Source organism: Coloeus monedula (genome assembly GCF_965178545.1).
Source record: "Coloeus monedula genome assembly, chromosome: 8".
NCBI classification, from domain to species: domain Eukaryota; kingdom Metazoa; phylum Chordata; class Aves; order Passeriformes; family Corvidae; genus Coloeus; species Coloeus monedula.
In genome coordinates, this window is record NC_138788.1 from 4,849,744 (window position 1) to 4,867,018 (window position 17,275).

Below are 17,275 nucleotides of genomic sequence, written 5' to 3' on the forward strand. Positions count from 1 at the left end.
CTGTGCTCAGAGCCTGTTCTGGTGGTACAGACTCAGCAGTTTTTCTAGGATTGTTTTGTTGGGTTCTTTTTTCTAAATTCTGACAGAGTTTTAACCATTGCTGTATTTGAGAGAAACTTGCTTAGCAGGTGTAAACTGGAAAATTGCTTATAATATAGGCTCAAAACTTGTCTATTAAAACATCCTTAAGAACTTTCTTATGTACAATTTTCCTAATTACTGGAGTAGTTTCTGACTTACTAATTGAGGTGAACTGGAGACTGAATGCAGTTATTGTGGCTTGTTCTGTACAAAAAGTATTAGCAATAGATGAACATTGATGCTGCAAAAATATCCCTTTTAGTACTCTTTAGTTTGGTAATTTGTATTGAATTATTCCAAAGTTCTGTGTGTACTGTACCCCTGGGGGTTGTGTGTCCCTGCCAGTTAAGGGGGCCCGGCCAAAATCTGTTTTCTCAAATCAGTTTTTGGGCAGCTCAGTTCCCTGAGTTGTTTTCTTTGGCTGGACACAAGGGAAATGGCAAAAGTGTTCCTCATCCTGATGCTGTAGGATGGGATCAGAAGTGCTGATTTTTGGCAGCAGACAGTCACTGTCATACTGAGTCAGCTCAGTGTTGTCAGATGGCACCCTCAGGAGGAATGTTTTCTTTCACCGATTTAATCTTATTTTTGGTGCTATTTGCCATCTCTTTTTGAACCAATGCTCCTACTCAAAACAATGATCTTGGTTCTCTTCTTCTTTACTATTACAGCTCTTAGTGGAATTCATTTTATATAAGCAGCACTTCCAAATGCAGCTCCTCTGATGATGCAGGGCATGTTCACAGAAGCATAATTCATTCTCAGAGGAGCTTGATGGAAGTGGGGTGGAAGAACATCTGTCTAAAAAATTGAATGGCTCCTTTTCTGTGTGCTCAGAGCTTGGCAGTGAGCTAAGTGGCTCCTAGTGGCTGGAGAGGAGGTGCTTGCTGCTCATATCTAAAGCTTGGTTAGTGTTCATCATAGAGACAAGTAATGTTTAAGGTGTTGGCCATAGGCGAGGTGTGTGAATTAACACTTAATGGAGATGGTTTTAGTGTATGCTCTGCTTTCATGGTGAATGCAGAACTGTTAGAACACAGAGTATTTCACAGCAGTAGTCGGGGTAGGCAAATTGTCAGCTAAGACAGCTCAACTAGAGGGCTGATTGTTCTGGAAATCAATTTTGTGTGCCTGATTCTTTACGCTTTCTTTAAAATTTTTTAGAACATGGTGCCACCAGATGATTTTAGGTATCCTGACCTTTTGAAGCAGATCTGGACTGTGAATGAAATGTTTATTCAAAGATTGCTGAGTTTCCCATCTGGAAGACTTCCTGTAGAGATAGCTAAGTAAGTGATGTAAGGGAAAGAAGTTGTCTCTGGTAATTCTGCTTCTGAACTGAGTGTTAATGGGGCTTTGGGCATACGTAGCAGAGCTATTTTTAATTACTGATTTTGTGACGTGCAGAGCTCTTGCTGTGCTTTCATTGTTGCCCTTGTTGAGTAGTTTAGATCCTTGAGACTGTGTCATCTCTGCTTCAGTTGAGATGACTATACAAGATTAAATTAAGTTATCTAATTGCACATTGAAAATTAGCAATACATGTAAAGGAATATGAGAACAACTCAAAGATTATTGCTTCTATTTTAATAAAAGAGGATGCAAAGCAATTAAGTTGCAAGACTGGCTGTGATTCGAGCTGTCTTCAGCATTGAGTTTTGAATGAAGGTTTTATCTAGTATTGTTTAGTCACATTTGAGTCAGAGTCCCTTCCTTTGTACAATGTAATTTGTTACGGATTAAATACAGGCTTTTTTATCGCAAATGCTAATTTGTAAAAGGAAAACCAAATATAACATTTAATGTGAACAATTTCAGTGAAATTGATGGAACGTTCTCCTCAGCTGGGTGCCTGAATGGGAGCTTTTTGGCATTGAGGTAAGTGGGCAGGTTTTTAACAAGTGTTCCTGTGGACAGCATTAATGGTAGCCGCCTTCCTGGTGTCCCTTGTGTCAGCTGGGACACCTTCCCAGGGTTTTCTTGTTTCACTGGTGCTCTGATGCCCACAGTTTAAACTCCTGCTCCTTTCCTGCCCTGTGTTTTGTCAGCTGCCCCAGTGCAGAATGGCTCCTGCCTGTCTTTGCTGCTGCCACGTCAGCCAGCAAAGCTCATTACATTTGTCAGCCACAGGTTGTTTATAATTCAAGGGGAATTCATTGCATGGGCTGTGTTACATCCAAGTCTTTTTGCATTATTTTCTTGCAGTTAGAGAAGATTTTTTCCAGTTGTTTCTAAGGCCATATAAAACACAGAAGTCTGATGTATTTTAAGTCCTTGGTCAGTAGGTCTAAAATTCACGGGGCGAGGGGAAATCTTGAGTTGCTGAGAATACAGGATTCAGTCTTTCTGATTTTTTTTTTTTTTCCTGCAGCAATGATGATCATTACAAAACCAGCACTAGATTCTCAGGGGTTGATATGAATGCTGCTAGACTACTCTTTCACAAACTCATACAGCCTGAGCATACTCACATATCACAACAGGTTTGTGCTGCGTATTTTCCTTAAGTTTGGGATTATTTTTGTGTTACAGCTCTGCAGAAATACTACTACTGTTATGCTTGGTCCAACCCTATAAATAGATTTCTTAACTCAGTAATATATGGACTGCAAATGTGTGAAACTGTATTTTGTTGTGACAATTAGGTAACACATCAGTATATTCTATTTTAATATTTACTGTAATTTTTTAAATGTATAGTAGTCTTCACTGAAGCTCTTAATTATTGTTTTCTAGATTAGTTTTCATGTACGTAGGCATTTATTTAAAATCTCAATTGCATTAAAATAAACAGAATTTTCTGTTGTGCTGTAGGTGGCAGCTAGTTTGGAAAAGAACCTTATTCCCAAGTTGACCAGCTCCTTACCAGATGTCGAAGCTTTGAGGTTGTATCTCACTCTACCAGAGTGCCCACTGATGAGTGATGAAAACAATTTCACAACATTAGCTATTCCTTTTGGAGCAGCTATTCTGAACCTAGAAAAAGCTCCTCTGAAAGTTCTTGGTAAGAAACTGAATATTTACTGTTAAAACTAAGGATCTCCAGATGAAAACGTAGAGAAATTCCATCAGTGAAGACTTGGTCTCGGCAGCACCTGCTGTGTGTTTACAGTTTTGTACAATTCCCCAGTGAGAAAGTTAAGGCTTAACATTGCTTGGTGTAAGAAAACACTTACTGTATTGCTTCAGGGTGAGTTAACAGGCCATCCCTGTGAATTCATCTGGTATTGTAGTTTTTGGACTGATTCCATTTGGGAGGAATTAAACTGTGTAGTTCAGTGTAATTGATATGTGTCTTTGCGCTTTAAAGTGAAAATTATGTGGTCAGACAGCTAACAAGCTCTAAGCAATTTACAGAAGTGTAGCAAAGCAGATGTTAAATTGTCTTGGTTGTGACTACAGCACCTGTTCTGAGCTTCTGAGACAGTTGATCTTTTCTCACTGGTGCCAAGATGTGGTCTTCAAAAATGTGGCTCTGGGTTTTTAACTCTACTTCCTTACATCTTCTTATTGTGATTCCTGTCACCTGAAATTCCGCTTAAAGAATTGTTTTCAGAATATTTCACCTTTAATTGGATTCTTTTTGAGACGGTACTTGCATCTTCCTGAGTTATGTTTTGCCTTGTAACCTGTCTCTTGTGTTTTTTCAGTAGTTTTGGTGAGAGTAAAGAGCTTGTCTGCTATAAAGAAAAGCACACTGATAGTTTTTTGAACTCCAGATCTTTTTCCATTGTTTTCTATTGCTCTCACGACTGTTTGCTTAAGATTTTAGGTTTTTGAGACATGTATTTTTGTCAAATGTTATTTTGTGGTACTGTCATTTAGTCTGGATGAACAGACTTCAAGAGACTTAAAGATTTGATGTGTAACAATAGAGCATTTTCTTTCAGAGTCTTTAGTAATTGGTGATTGTGCTTTCTAGCCAAACATGTTTCTTAGTTAAGAGGATAACATAACGTAGTGCTGCAGCGGCAAGTACTAAATTTGTGTTCACCATGTGTTGACAGAAAATTGGTGGTCTCTACTTGAACCTCCCTTGTTCCTCAAGATAGTGGAACTCTACAAGGATGTCGTAGTGCACCTTTTGAAGTTGTGCAAGATGGGCCTTCCACCTGCTGACAGAAGAATACTTACCAATTTCCTACACACAGCCTTCAGAGTTCTGGAAATACTGCACAGAGTACGTTTGTGTCTTTTCTAAAGTTCCTTGGCTGCTTGGCTTTGTCAGCATCTCTGTGCTGGGTACTTGGTAGAAGCTAAGTTACTGATGGGTTTTAAAGATCAGAATTGCATCTACAGAAATATTTGTAGTTGTTCCATCTGGACCTATGAATCATTGGGATTCTGGATTCCAATCTGACATGGTGATGGAATTAACTATTTTTTGGGAACACAGAGTGACCTGTCATTTGCATCTGTGAGGGTATGGATTAAGGTGACAGGGAAAAGCAGAGTGACAGATCTGGGATATTTTGCAGATTGAATATCTGGTGGTTTGGAGGGGGATGTGAGAGATATTTGTGAAAAGTAGGCTTGGATTATAAAGGTTATAAAGGCAGGATCTCTGTAACTATCTTGCTGCTTTGACAGTCAGCAGTGCTTAGCAGCCCTTGGGAAAAGAAGTGTGTATTAGGAAAATGTGGATGCTTCTGGATTAAAGTGATACTGTAGAGACAAACCTGTGTATAAACTTATTTTTAAATGGAAACTGTTCCTCTGCTCACATGTGTAAGTTTTCATACTATAGTTAAGACTAGAGTTATTGAATCATTGCTCTTAAACCTGTGCAAATACAGGAACAAGTATTTATTCCATTGTATACATGAACATGTGTATCATCACTGTTCCTGTGAGATCATATGCTGTTTCAAAGTGGCAGCCCTGTTATGTGATACTGTGTGTGCAGTTAATTGTATTTTCCTTGAATCTTTGATGGGATTTTGAATAATCCATGTATCCATGTCTTTAACATTGTTTTTTGCTTTCTCGTAGGCACTGTCGTTTTTCTAGAATTTTTTTAGTAGCGGGTATCTGTATCAAATGCTTGAAAAACATGGAAAATATCCCTTTGAAAGCTAATAAAAAATAAATTGCATTTCCTTAGGTAAATGAAAGAGGACAAGTTATACAGTATGACAGATTTTACATTCATGAGATACAAGATTTGATAGATATCAGAAATGACTATGCCAACTGGTTCCAGCAGCAGGTACTGGGAATGGTAAGTTGTGTTGATTTTATTTGGGTTTTTGTGGGTGTTTTCCTCCCATGTTTTGTGTTTGTTTTATCCCTTTGAAGAAATCCATAGATTCTCTAAATATGGGCACTTTTTTTCATAAAAATACCTTTCACAGATGACCAATGCTGAACAGACTCATGTCAGGTACTGTGGCTAAGGAAGAATTGTTAAGAAGGTGTGTTTCTTCTAGGGTGTCATTCTTAGGACTGACATTGCTCAATATTTGAACCTGTCAGTTGAAAAGTGGTTTAGAATGCTGTCACTGGAGACTTGCCATGTCAAAAAAGTTAGGAATGTAATAATCCACAAAAGGAAAACATCCAGAGTAATCTGAATTGCTGTATAAGACAGGTCCAGGCAATGCAAAAGCTGCAGCTGTCTTGACTAATGAGTCAGGAAGTGTAGTAGGGAGTTACAGGAGCAGATAACTGATGGAATTTTCTACTTTGAGTTTAGCAACCACAACTGAGATAATTAATTCCTGATCTGTAAACAGAAGAGTGATAAGCAGGAGTAAATTAATGACTGTGCAGAGAATTAGTGAGTTGGATAGGTTTTTGCCACAGTTCCTTGACTTCAGCTTTGAAAGAATATTGAGTAAGTTAGTAATTTTTCTCTAGCTCTCTAGCCACCCTTTTTTTTTTTTTTTTTTTTTTTTTTTTTGCAACAGTACCAGCAGATGTCATTAATGAATTTGTGGAAGTAAACATTTAAAGTGTGTAGTTTTTTTTGCATCCAAGCAAACATGATACTTTAATAGCCCTGTTTTTAAAGACTGATAAACAGGGTGTTGAAAGGCAAGCTTGTAGTTAAGAGATGGATTAGAATGTTTATGGTTATTTCTCAGTAAACCTTCTCTGGGGGGAAGCAGTAAATAAATATTTTTTAAATTCTACATCAGAGATGAGTAATTAATGCAGACACTAATGCTGCTTTTTCATCTTAATTGTTGCTACCTTTGTGCAAATGCTGTCATAGGATGTCAACCATGGATTAACTGAGGTAAGATTGGTTGCAGTCTGATTTCTTTTGAAGAATGTAAGGAAATCAGAAATGTGAATGTCAAGGACTGTTTGCTGTGTTCTATTGGGTGTAAAGCTTTAAATTAGCCATGGCTGTAATCTGAAAAAAATCTTTGTGATGCAAAAATATGTAATTGTCTATATTGCAAATTTGGAGCAGCAGTTGGAAAAAAAGGGCTACTTTTATACCCATTAGCTGCAATAACAGTTCAGAAATTAAAATGTGTTAAGTGAGAGTGTCGTTTGTGTCTGGCTTGGCTTGGTTTGGTTTGGCTTGATTGAGTTCTGTTAGATTTTTTTTGTTTGTTTTTGGCTGAAGTACTAAACAATTAAAAATCTACTTAATGTTCCTAAGATGCTTTGGGTTCTGCATTGATAAGTCAAGATTGAGTTCTCTTTCCTTTAAAATAGATGTATTAAATGAGTGCTATTGCAAAGGTTCTTTTAACCATAATTGTGGCTTTTGAATAAGCTGAGCTGTGACATGGTTCTTTTCATTCCAGTTAACAGATATTCCTGTTATAATTTGCACATACCCATTTGTATTTGATGCCCAGGCAAAGACAACTCTCTTGCAAACAGATGCAATCATACAGATGCAGGTAGGAGTCTCAGTTTTTAATGTTAGGAGTTCATTGGTTTTTCCCTGATCTAGGGATCTTGGGAGTTCCTGTTGGTTTTTTGGTTTGGCTGGTTGGTTATTTTTCTTTTTCTTTTTCTTTAAATTCTGTTTAATCTCTCCCCCATAAAAATGGAGGCTCTAGTTTTAATCTCAGGGTATGTACATGATAGAGGGTAGTGGGTTTGGGATCACACTGAAATTCGACTGTTTTGTAGTTGCATACATTTCCAATGAACTTCTTTTCATTTCAGTAGTGAGATGGCCTTTTTATGTGTTCACAGCTCGTAGTACTGGTAGAAAAACCCCAATACCCAACAAACAAACAGACAAAAAACCCAAAAAACACAACCCCACCTCCCATATGAGCAGACTTAGAATATTACCTGGCTCATTGATCTGAGTCTGAAAAGAAACAGATGATGTAAGTCATACTCAAGTAATGGGCTTCTGTAGGAAAATACAACCTTGCTCTTCTAATTAATAATAAATGTAGTTTCATATGCCTTTAAAAATGTATATGTACAGTCAATACCAACATTTGATGGATTCAGAGAAATGTTCACATTAAATGTTTCTATTAACAATATTAAATAGTATTAAAACACACAAACTCTCAAGAGTTCTCTGCCATACTCAGAACATTTGCAAAAGCATTTTGTTTTACAAACAATTTTAATACAGAAAGTATCATATAAGTTAAATAAATTGCTTTTCACGCTGTGAATTAGTTTTTAATGTATGTTTATTTTCATGCCAGATTTATATTAAACACCCTACTCTTCATTAGATGAAATGCAGGATTTTTTTGCTTCCTTTAGTTATCCAAGGTATTTTGACTGGAATATCAAAACCTGGGTTCTAATTCTTTCCAAACATTAGCATTGGTGAGAGCAATGGGTAAAGGAAATACATTTCTGAAATCAAATAATTCTTTAGATAAAAGGAATACAAAGGAAACTTGGGCAAATTCAGTAGTTCTTGTAGTAGCTATTCCCATTTGCACTTTTGCAGACAAGACTGATGGACAGTTAATACTAACAGGAATTTTTCCTACCTACTGACACTCTCACTTTGTTTTTCTCCAGATGGCTGTCGATCAGGCCCACAGGCAGAACTTGTCTTCTCTTTTCCTGCCAGTATTTGAATCTGTCAATCCATGCCTGATACTAATGGTCCGGAGGGACAACATTGTAGGGGACGCTGTGGAGGTCCTAAGGAAAACAAAGAATGTAGACTACAAGAAGCCACTCAAGGTATTACAAGTGCCACAGTAATTGAGAATGTTTCTGGACAAACCTTGCTTTACAACCTGTTTGCAGTTCAGTGCTCACTGAGTTGTGTGTTTCAGGTTATATTTGTAGGGGAGGAAGCTGTTGATGCTGGAGGTGTTCGCAAAGAATTTTTTTTGCTCATCATGAGGGAGTTGCTAGATCCCAAATATGGAATGTTCAGGTATTATGAGGAGTCCAGGCTGATCTGGTTCTCTGATAAGGTAGGGTGTGATCTATATTCAGTCATTTTATTTTAACTTACAGTATTTGTATTAATAATATATGAACATAGTAGTTTGTGGTTGTTTTATTTCAAGAGTAAAAGCTGAAGCAAGTATTCTCAAAAAAGTTTATTTTTGTCATTATTAGAGCAAAACTTTCCTCATTCCTTGCTGTTTCCCTTTTGCTTTCCCCATTCCTTGTTTACTCCTTACTGGTTGTCCCCAGCCCAGCCAGGTTTTTTGGGAACAAGTACTAGCCAGAACAAACTGATTCCAAGGGTAGAATCAGTAAATCAAGGTGCCAGAGGCAAATTCTTGACTGGCCTGTTAGGCAGGTCTTCCTGTGTTCAGTTGCATTTGTGGGTGATGGGTGGTCATGGAGTTGTACTTTCTTGGAAGGTTTGATCCCTGATCTTTCAGTCCTCCTTCAGAGAACACTGACTGGGGGGGCTGGATCCCAAACACCTGAATATTTACATTTCCACGGGTGTATTTTAAGCCTTGGTAATTAATTCTGAGGGGGTCAATAGTGAGCTCTTCCCTCTTATCCCCAAAGTAATTTTTTAAAAAATTGACATATTTAATCACTGAATAGTGCAATAGGAAATCACTGACAAAACCAGAATATTAATGCAGTATGTGTCCCCTGTAACAGAGTTTGTTGCAGCTCAGCCTTTTTAAGTGGAAAGGATTCTGTTCTCTTGGATTTCAGTCTCAGCTGGTTAGACTTTATCCTGTTTTTCTTGGTACTTACAGATACATATATATTTAAAGAAAATGTAAATTAAATCCACTCAGATTATACTGCACTGTACACTTCTTCCTGGACTCTGCAAGATTAAAATAACTTCTTTATTTTAAACCATCTTGTCTGTTTTCTGTTCTTAGACCTTTGAAGACAGTGACTTGTTTCATTTGATTGGTGTTGTCTGTGGGCTAGCAATATATAATTTTACTATTGTAGACCTTCATTTTCCTCTGGCTTTGTACAAAAAGCTATTGAATAAGAAACCATCCCTGGATGACTTAAAAGAATTGATGCCAGATGTTGGCAGGTAAGCAAGAAGGAAAAACGTGTGTTGTTAGAAATTAATTTTGAGGTCAGCATTTTCCTCTAAGAACATAACGTTTCTTTTCCACACTAACTGGATAAGTAAATTGCAGTCATTACGTCATCTGACACATTTGACATTGTTGTTAAACACCTGCTTCTCACTGCTTGGTATTAATGTTTTATGATCCTACAAGCATTTTAGGGGGAAAAAGTATTTGGAATTCAAACCCCTTGAGTTTTAGCCATTAATTTTATAAGCCTAAGTGCAAGCATAGTTTCAGTTCTGAGTTATTTAAGTCCATCAAGAAAATATTTTTGCTTATTTCAGGAACAAATACGTGCTAAGTATTTACTTTTGACTAGAGATTTGAATAGGACTAACAGGTAGGAGGTTCAAATGAGCAGAAAAGGATGCTTGACTGCCTCAATGATGTAGATGCCAAAGTTCTCATAGATTTAAGGAGAAATCAAAGATGTTAATGGAAGAGCCAGTCAATGGTTTTTAAGTACTAACTGCCTCTGCTTTGGGAATCCCTTACCTGAAGTCTTAAGATAGGAATGTTCTCTCTTCACCACATGGGGTAATCAAAAGGAAATGATTGCTTGGGGTTTCCCAGCACTACACAAGGTGCAAGTCGGATAAGATAATAAATGAAATAACAGTAGAAAGATGCTTCTAAAACTTGAATTATCAAAGCCTAAAGAACACTTCAGGAAAATAAATTCATCTTTCTTTTCCCTGGTGCAAGTATTTTGTAACTTATTTTGCAGGGGAATGCAGCAGCTACTGGACTATCCAGAGGATGACATAGAAGAAGCATTTTGTCTTAATTTTACTGTAAGTTGTATATAGTGTTTGAAGTATGTCTTGCCAAGCTCACGCCATCTATTTTAATTGTCTCTGATGGAGTGTTTGAACAAAAGCATCAGCAGCTGATTCCCATGAGTTTTAGCTCCTGTGTCTGCCTTTCATGGTGCTGTTAACTAAGTGGGAAGAAGTACTTTATGCAGTAAATAAGATTTGTACTATTTTTGTTTGTTTCAAATAGATCACTGTGGAAAATTTTGGTACAACAGAAATTAAGGAGCTTGTTCCTAAAGGTGCTGACATTCCTGTAGTCAAACAGAATAGGTGAGTTCTGTGGATTACAGGGTAGTTCAGCGTTGCTGTCTGCCTTGGGAGTGTTACTGGGCTGTTGGAAATACCCTTTGCCAAGCTCTGACACTGCTGTTGGAGGCAAAACTACTTGGGCTCTTTTCCCAAGCTCTTCTCATGTGTATTGTTAAAATAGCTGTTGTCTTGTATTGACACAGACAGGCTGTGGCTGCCCCATCCCTGGGAGTGCTCAAGGCCAGGTTGGACAGGGCTTGGGGCAACCTGGTCTGGTTGAATATGTCTCTGCCCATGGCAGGACAGTTGGACTAGATCTTCAGAGGTCCCTTCCAACCCCAATCAAGAACATTTTATAAGATTAAAAATGATTGGTGGCTCTGCAGGAAGCTACATACCATTGAAATTCAGTGAGTAATGTTGAGAACTTTGATGACCTAAGCGCCATTATTACAACTATTCATTCATACATGAATATTATTTCAGTGAAGTCTTCCCTTTGTAGGGCAGATAATGTTAGATGGGTTAATCCAGTGTTATTGTCAGAAGAGTGGGTGATGGGTGGGGTTTTTTCCTTGGTCAAGGATTCTGTAGCTTGCACTTATAAAAGCAGCTTTTCCCACCCTTTGTTCCCTTTCTGCTCCTGGAGGATAGGCAGAATATACCTGGTGGTGCTTTTGTCCCCTTTTTGCAGAGTACTACCATTTTCCAGTCTATTCTTTAATCTTTATGAATTCTCTGTGCTTCTACTTCTCCCAGGGTAAAGGGAGAATTGAATGGAAAGAGAACTGAATGCACATGTAAAACACCATAGCTTTGCAGTTCTCTGGTATAGGTTTGATGTTCTGTCACTAAGTGACTGTAAAATTGGAGTTGAATTATGGGAAAAGTTTCAAGGTGTCTGTGGAGTGCCTGCTGCATTGTTACCACAATTGTCTTGCAGCAATGAAGAATTCCTCTTTCTCAAGATCTAAATATGCCATGATGCTTCAATTTTAATAATTATTAACATAGAGTGTAATATAACTTAGTTACAGCTATGACTTCTCTCTGGAGCAGTGTTGCACTGTTAGTGTTACTTTCCCCTCTGTAATTACACAGCATGGATAAGATGGAGATCTCACTGAGTGCTGAAGGGGAGGAGTGTGGTTCACCACTTTGGTCATCCCCAGCATTTTCAATGCAACAGCTTTAATAAACGTATCATCCAAATGTGTTTATATGATTCTTTAAATTACTGGTGATGTTACTCAAAGACTGGGGGCGGTGTTGAAATGCATTCTCTCTTTCCACAGAGAATGTGTGTTGGTAGGATAGCTGTAATGTGGAACTGAAGTCACTGCCAGTGCAGAAACTAAACAGTTTTCACTGGGATGGATTTCAAAAAAATTACCATAAATGTTGTATCACATCAAGAAGTTTTAGATCTCCCCTAAATGCTGCCAAAGATGTTTCCAGCAAGATCCAAGAACTCCTTGTACCAAAGCACACAGATAGCAGGCCATCTGTTTCTGTGAATCCCACCTCCTTGGCACTGGTCTTTTTACTGTGTAAGACTCAGATGTCCATTTGAAGTTGATTTGCATTTTTAGTGCAAATATGGTAATCTTTTTAATTTAAAAAAATAGAACAGTGAGTTTGATTAGTGGTTTTCAGGACACTCCGTGGAATCCAGGCCTTTCAGCTTGTTGCCGTTCAGTCCAGTCCACTGCAATGCACACAAATAAGGGAGATGTTTGTAGTGCCTGAAATAAATAAGATTAAACAATCCTGCTTTTCTGTTGCACACTGGAGACTCTGCCTTCAGGGGTGTGGTGGGGAAATAGATTCATGTGCCATTTTATCTTCACTGTGGTTGTAACATAAAGCAGAGAATACAATATATTGGCCTCCTCTTTGCTTCATTTTCTATGCTGTTCTATACAGAAATGACCACTGGTTTATTGGTAGAAGGATGACATGTGCTGTTTCCTCTTTATTTCCTCAACATGATTGTTTCTTTCTCTTTGTACAGGCAAGATTTTGTAGATGCATATGTGGATTACATCTTCAATAGATCTGTGGCTTCCTTATACAGTGCATTCCATGAAGGCTTCCACAAAGTATGTGGAGGTAAAGTTCTTCAGCTCTTCCAGCCCAGTGAGTTGCAGGCAATGGTGATTGGGAACACAAATTATGACTGGAAAGAGCTGGAGAAGGTAAGAAACATAGTTAGCTATTGCTTTCATATAGTTTTCATTTCAGGGTGCCGAAGCAGCTAGGTGTCCTCTTGAGTTCTGTTTTATTTAACATGATTCCTGTTATTTATTGATGTCTTAAAACATCAGTGAACGAAGATCCTAAAATATTATTTACCTTCCTGCTTTAACTTTTTCCATCTATTTCTGAAGGAAATCAGACTTAGAAGAGAGAAGCAGAAAAGTTCACAGAACCCAGAGGCAGCTGTATACAATCTCTCATTCTAGACATGGGAAAGTGAAGTCATTGCACACAGTTATTAAAAGTAAATATTCTTGATTGCCAGAGCTCAGTGAGACTTGGCCTGTGTTGGGATTGAAAATGCTTTGCAGTACAGGCATCTGTCCCTGTATTGAATTCAGACTGAACAGCTGAAGAAAAGAGAGTGAGGAAAGTAGTAGTAGTAGTATGTCACTTGCTGTGTCTCTTTACACAGACTGCATTCATTCTGCCTCAGTGTCAGCTTATCCTACTGTTCTGTGAGCGAGCAATAACCTCATTTCCTGCTCATTTTAGAATACAGAATACAAAGGAGAATACTGGGCAGACCATCCTACAATTAAAATATTCTGGGAGGTTTTTCATGAGTTGTCTTTGGAGAAGAAAAAACAGTTTTTGTGTAAGTATTTGAAATTATTTCACAGAAGTTTCTAACTGAACAGGATCACTGGGATTCCAGGCTCGTGGTATAAGAGGGCAGATGTAAGTGTTTGTAATGATGTGATTAACTACTTGGAAAAAAAATCATAGTAGAAGAAATTGATTATGAACTTGTCTCTGATTTTTTTGGAGGTTGTTTTGAGTCATTGTGGGTGATGGCTAGTTACAGATCACCGCAGCTCAGAGCAGCATTAAAAAAAGAAAACCCAAACCCCCAGAACACCAACAACCTAAACTGCTGGTGTCATTTATCTGGTAACTAGGATATTTTTTCCTGTGCTTTGACATAGAATTCACATCTTCCAGGTTTTTTCACTGCACAGAGATGGAAATTCAGAGTTGTAACTGATTGTAAATATGTCAAGGTACTGATCAGTGGAAATGTACAGATAACAAAGTGATCAAAGCTGGCTGTGAGTGAGGTTTTGCTTAGAACAGATCACAGATTAGTTTCCAATTCAGATAAATTAGTTTTTGAAGAAACCAATTCTTTGTTTACAAGATACTTGGAAATGCTCCATAAAGATACTGCCAATGGATTTTAAATTAGAAGTTCTGTTGCATGAAAAGCTTTATAGTATTTTTAAGGACAGTTTGGTTTCATATGCAAAAATGGAATACTTTACATATCACTTGTAATAAGTCATTATTTCCTGTTTCCCAAACTCCAGAGAACTTCAGTGTGAAAAGCTGACCATTGCTGGAATGATTAAAAAATGCCAGCAGTGATCAGAACTGCATATGTGACATAGACAGTGGTTGTCTTCAACTAGTTACAAGCTTTTGGTTTTTCTTGACAGTGTTTCTGACAGGCAGTGATCGGATTCCAATTCTTGGAATGAAGTGTCTCAAACTGGTCATCCAGCCAACAGGAGGAGGAGAAGATTATCTGCCGGTAGCTCACACTTGCTTTAATCTTCTTGATCTTCCAAAATACACAGATAAAGAAACCCTAAAATCTAAGTTGATCCAGGCTATAGACCACTATGAAGGTTTCAGTTTAGTATAACTTGAGAAATGAAAGTTCTGTGTAACGTGGGATCATTAAGTTTTTGTGTCTTTTTTGTGGTGGTAACTTCAGTGGATTAAGTGATGCAGTTGATAATATAACTGATTATTTGCAAAAAATGTTCAGTAGTCTGGATATTCATGGGAGCCAAAAAAAACATTTCCAAAACTGAGGAACTGTCTTAAAAAGTACCTTCTTGTACAGAGCCATGTGGATTTTGCCATCTTAAAATAAAAACGAGAGTATTGTGAATGGGAGTCAAGTTTCACTAACAAGAATTAACATTTCACCTTATGCAAACAATTTGGCGTGTGAGTGCATGAGAGACTTGCTTCAGTTTTTCAAATCACTTAGTAAGAACATTTAACTTTTTCCCTGATAAATTCACTTGGTAACTTTTCATTTTGTAAATAATAAATTTTTTGTGATAAAATAATTCTGTTCCAATAGCAGTATGGTTTCTATTGCTTGTAATTGAATATGAGCTTATTTTATGGCTTTTAACAAAAAAAGTGACTACTCTGATTTCTGAAGATATCTATTTTTCTGGTTTGTTTTAAGAACCTTAATAATGAAGGTGATTGTTTAAGAGACATTCATCTTCACAATGTACAATCCATGAAGCAGTCACTTAGTGCCGATACAAAACCGCATCCAATGGCATTTTTAATATGTGGATGGACAAGCTGACTTTAGACACTGTTTTATTTTTAAGAACCAATTCTGTAAGTAAGTGGACACAATTATAAAAGAGGTTAACTTATCATTTGAAACCTCTGCAGTCATGTGTCAAGAATACAGCTTAAAAGAAAAAGATGCACCAGCCAATTGTTGCTGTCAAGAGGTTAAACGTTTATTTTTAAATGCTGAAAGCGTAGTTTATGGTTTCTAATAGAATTTTCACTTTTTTCCAGATAAATGCATTTGAAATAACCTTTAACACCCCTCTCCCCTTTTCTTAAGATTTTATTTTTAGTATAATTGCCCTGAGACGATTGTGCTTAGCTGGACACTTTTGGATTTGACTTTTCCTTCTCTGGTTAAATTCCAGATTTTGTGGTGTTAATGCATATGTGACTTGCAGCTGTGAAACAAATATTTATTTTTTTTAGATTTTTAAATGCAGTGAAAAAATTCAAGCTATAATAAAAGACTTGAATGAAAACCTTTGTTGGTTGATGTGTATGGATGCTTGCAGCATGCAGAGTTCTTCAAATGGAGAGCAACTTCCAGTGCATTCAGTTGGAGAGTACAGCTAGAAAAAGCAGGGAAATGCAGTCATTGTAATAAATTATATAACATCCAATTTCTGTGCTGGCAGTACATATTGTTAAAATACAAAAAAAGGTCAGTACAGTTAAAATTAGTCTTTTCCCTTAACACTGTTTTTACACCTTTCTGATGCAGTGTAACCTCTTAGTAATTTCTTTGTATGCAGCCCATATTCCATCTTTTCCAACATTTGTTACTTGGCTGGGAAATTCTCCCTCTTGTGAAAAACAAGAAACCAACAAATACTAAAGCAGCTTAATTTTATTATACATGGAAGAAGGAAAAGGAGAAAAAAAAAAGGTATTATGCAGTCATTTTACCAGGTAATAGTGAAACACCATTTTTAATTGTGAAACACCAAGATTGCAAAGGTAGATATTAAAAAATTAGGAAGTGGCTAATGTAAAACTCTTTCTCCCTTGTGTATTATTGCATGTCCAAGTGCTGGGCTCTTTCTTATGGGAGTCTTGTTTCTTTTGATGCACACAGTTGGTGTTCACTGAATAAGAGGAGGTTTATCTGCAGTTATGTAGGTCCAATTTAATTTAGTGCATATCATCCAAATCTAGTGGTACATGTATGTACTTCATTTCCCTGTGAGACATTCTCTGGGTTTTGGTGTCTCGGTTGTTTAGTCAATGTCAATATTAACCTGAAGAGCCTTATTCTGTAGGTGAGGGCTCAGAGGCAGAATCCAAGCTGTAATTCACTTGCCTGTTTTTGGTGTCCAATTTAGGATGCACTAGACATCATAGATGTCCTTCATTTTTGAAGTGCAGTTCTTGCTGACTAAACTGCTGTGGCAAGTGCTTCGTGTTGCTGCAAAGTTTCCCCAGCATGAGCCAGACACATTTCTTACTCTCTTGAAACACGAGTGGACATGAGTAAGTGTTGGGAAGAGGGTGGGGAGTCTGGAATGGTTGGTTTAACATCACCTTAAGAGCCCACTGGCAGAGCAGGGCTAAAGTCACTTTCCTCTGAACAGTGTTCACCTGAGAATTCTCTCTGCAGTTCTGGGCTTGGTTTTACTCACTTCTGCAGGAAATGGAGTTGGGTCCTACAGTACTAAGTGCTCCTGATTATCTTACCGATGTCAGTTCATTCTGTGCGGGGAGGCAGTGCCCAGTCGTAACGATTGTGTGCATAACAAGGTAAAGGACTTTTATGTAGTATTAGAACAATTAATAGTCATGGCATTACTTGTGGCAAGCAGTTCAGTGCTTTCTGCAATGCTTGTGTTGCCCTTAATTCCTTTGGCAGTCACAACAGCCGTGGGAAACAGCTCTACTGAAGTTGTGCCCTTAAGTTGCCTTCAGCCTGGAAAAAGGTGGGCAGCAGGAACTGCTTTCTCTTGCTTGGATCAAGTATAATTTTGCATACAATATTTGCTACTATGCAGCATGTAAGAAAGTGGAGGGAAAAACCATTTTATGTGTAGCTGAAATAGCCATGATGTTAATGAAGAAAGCCTAGAG

General features: G+C 37.6%; 1 protein-coding gene across 2 annotated transcripts in view; it reads left to right on the forward strand.

Moving 5' to 3' along the window:
• Positions 1 to 15,706, forward strand: part of HERC4 (HECT and RLD domain containing E3 ubiquitin protein ligase 4) — a 30,190-nt gene extending 14,484 nt beyond the window's left edge. For both annotated transcript variants that reach the window (XM_082286650.1, XM_082286649.1), the window contains exons 11-26: positions 1,246 to 1,370; positions 1,900 to 1,959; positions 2,453 to 2,564; positions 2,896 to 3,085; positions 4,089 to 4,261; positions 5,186 to 5,302; positions 6,299 to 6,322; positions 6,846 to 6,944; positions 8,050 to 8,217; positions 8,313 to 8,456; positions 9,345 to 9,511; positions 10,282 to 10,348; positions 10,560 to 10,642; positions 12,636 to 12,819; positions 13,376 to 13,478; positions 14,320 to 15,706. In XM_082286650.1, the coding sequence (XP_082142776.1) occupies positions 1,246 to 1,370; positions 1,900 to 1,959; positions 2,453 to 2,564; positions 2,896 to 3,085; positions 4,089 to 4,261; positions 5,186 to 5,302; positions 6,299 to 6,322; positions 6,846 to 6,944; positions 8,050 to 8,217; positions 8,313 to 8,456; positions 9,345 to 9,511; positions 10,282 to 10,348; positions 10,560 to 10,642; positions 12,636 to 12,819; positions 13,376 to 13,478; positions 14,320 to 14,528 (2,025 nt within the window). In that variant the 3' untranslated portion in view covers positions 14,529 to 15,706. The remainder of the gene's footprint in view (positions 1 to 1,245; positions 1,371 to 1,899; positions 1,960 to 2,452; positions 2,565 to 2,895; positions 3,086 to 4,088; positions 4,262 to 5,185; positions 5,303 to 6,298; positions 6,323 to 6,845; positions 6,945 to 8,049; positions 8,218 to 8,312; positions 8,457 to 9,344; positions 9,512 to 10,281; positions 10,349 to 10,559; positions 10,643 to 12,635; positions 12,820 to 13,375; positions 13,479 to 14,319) is intronic.
• Positions 15,707 to 17,275: the final 1,569 nt, after the last annotated feature.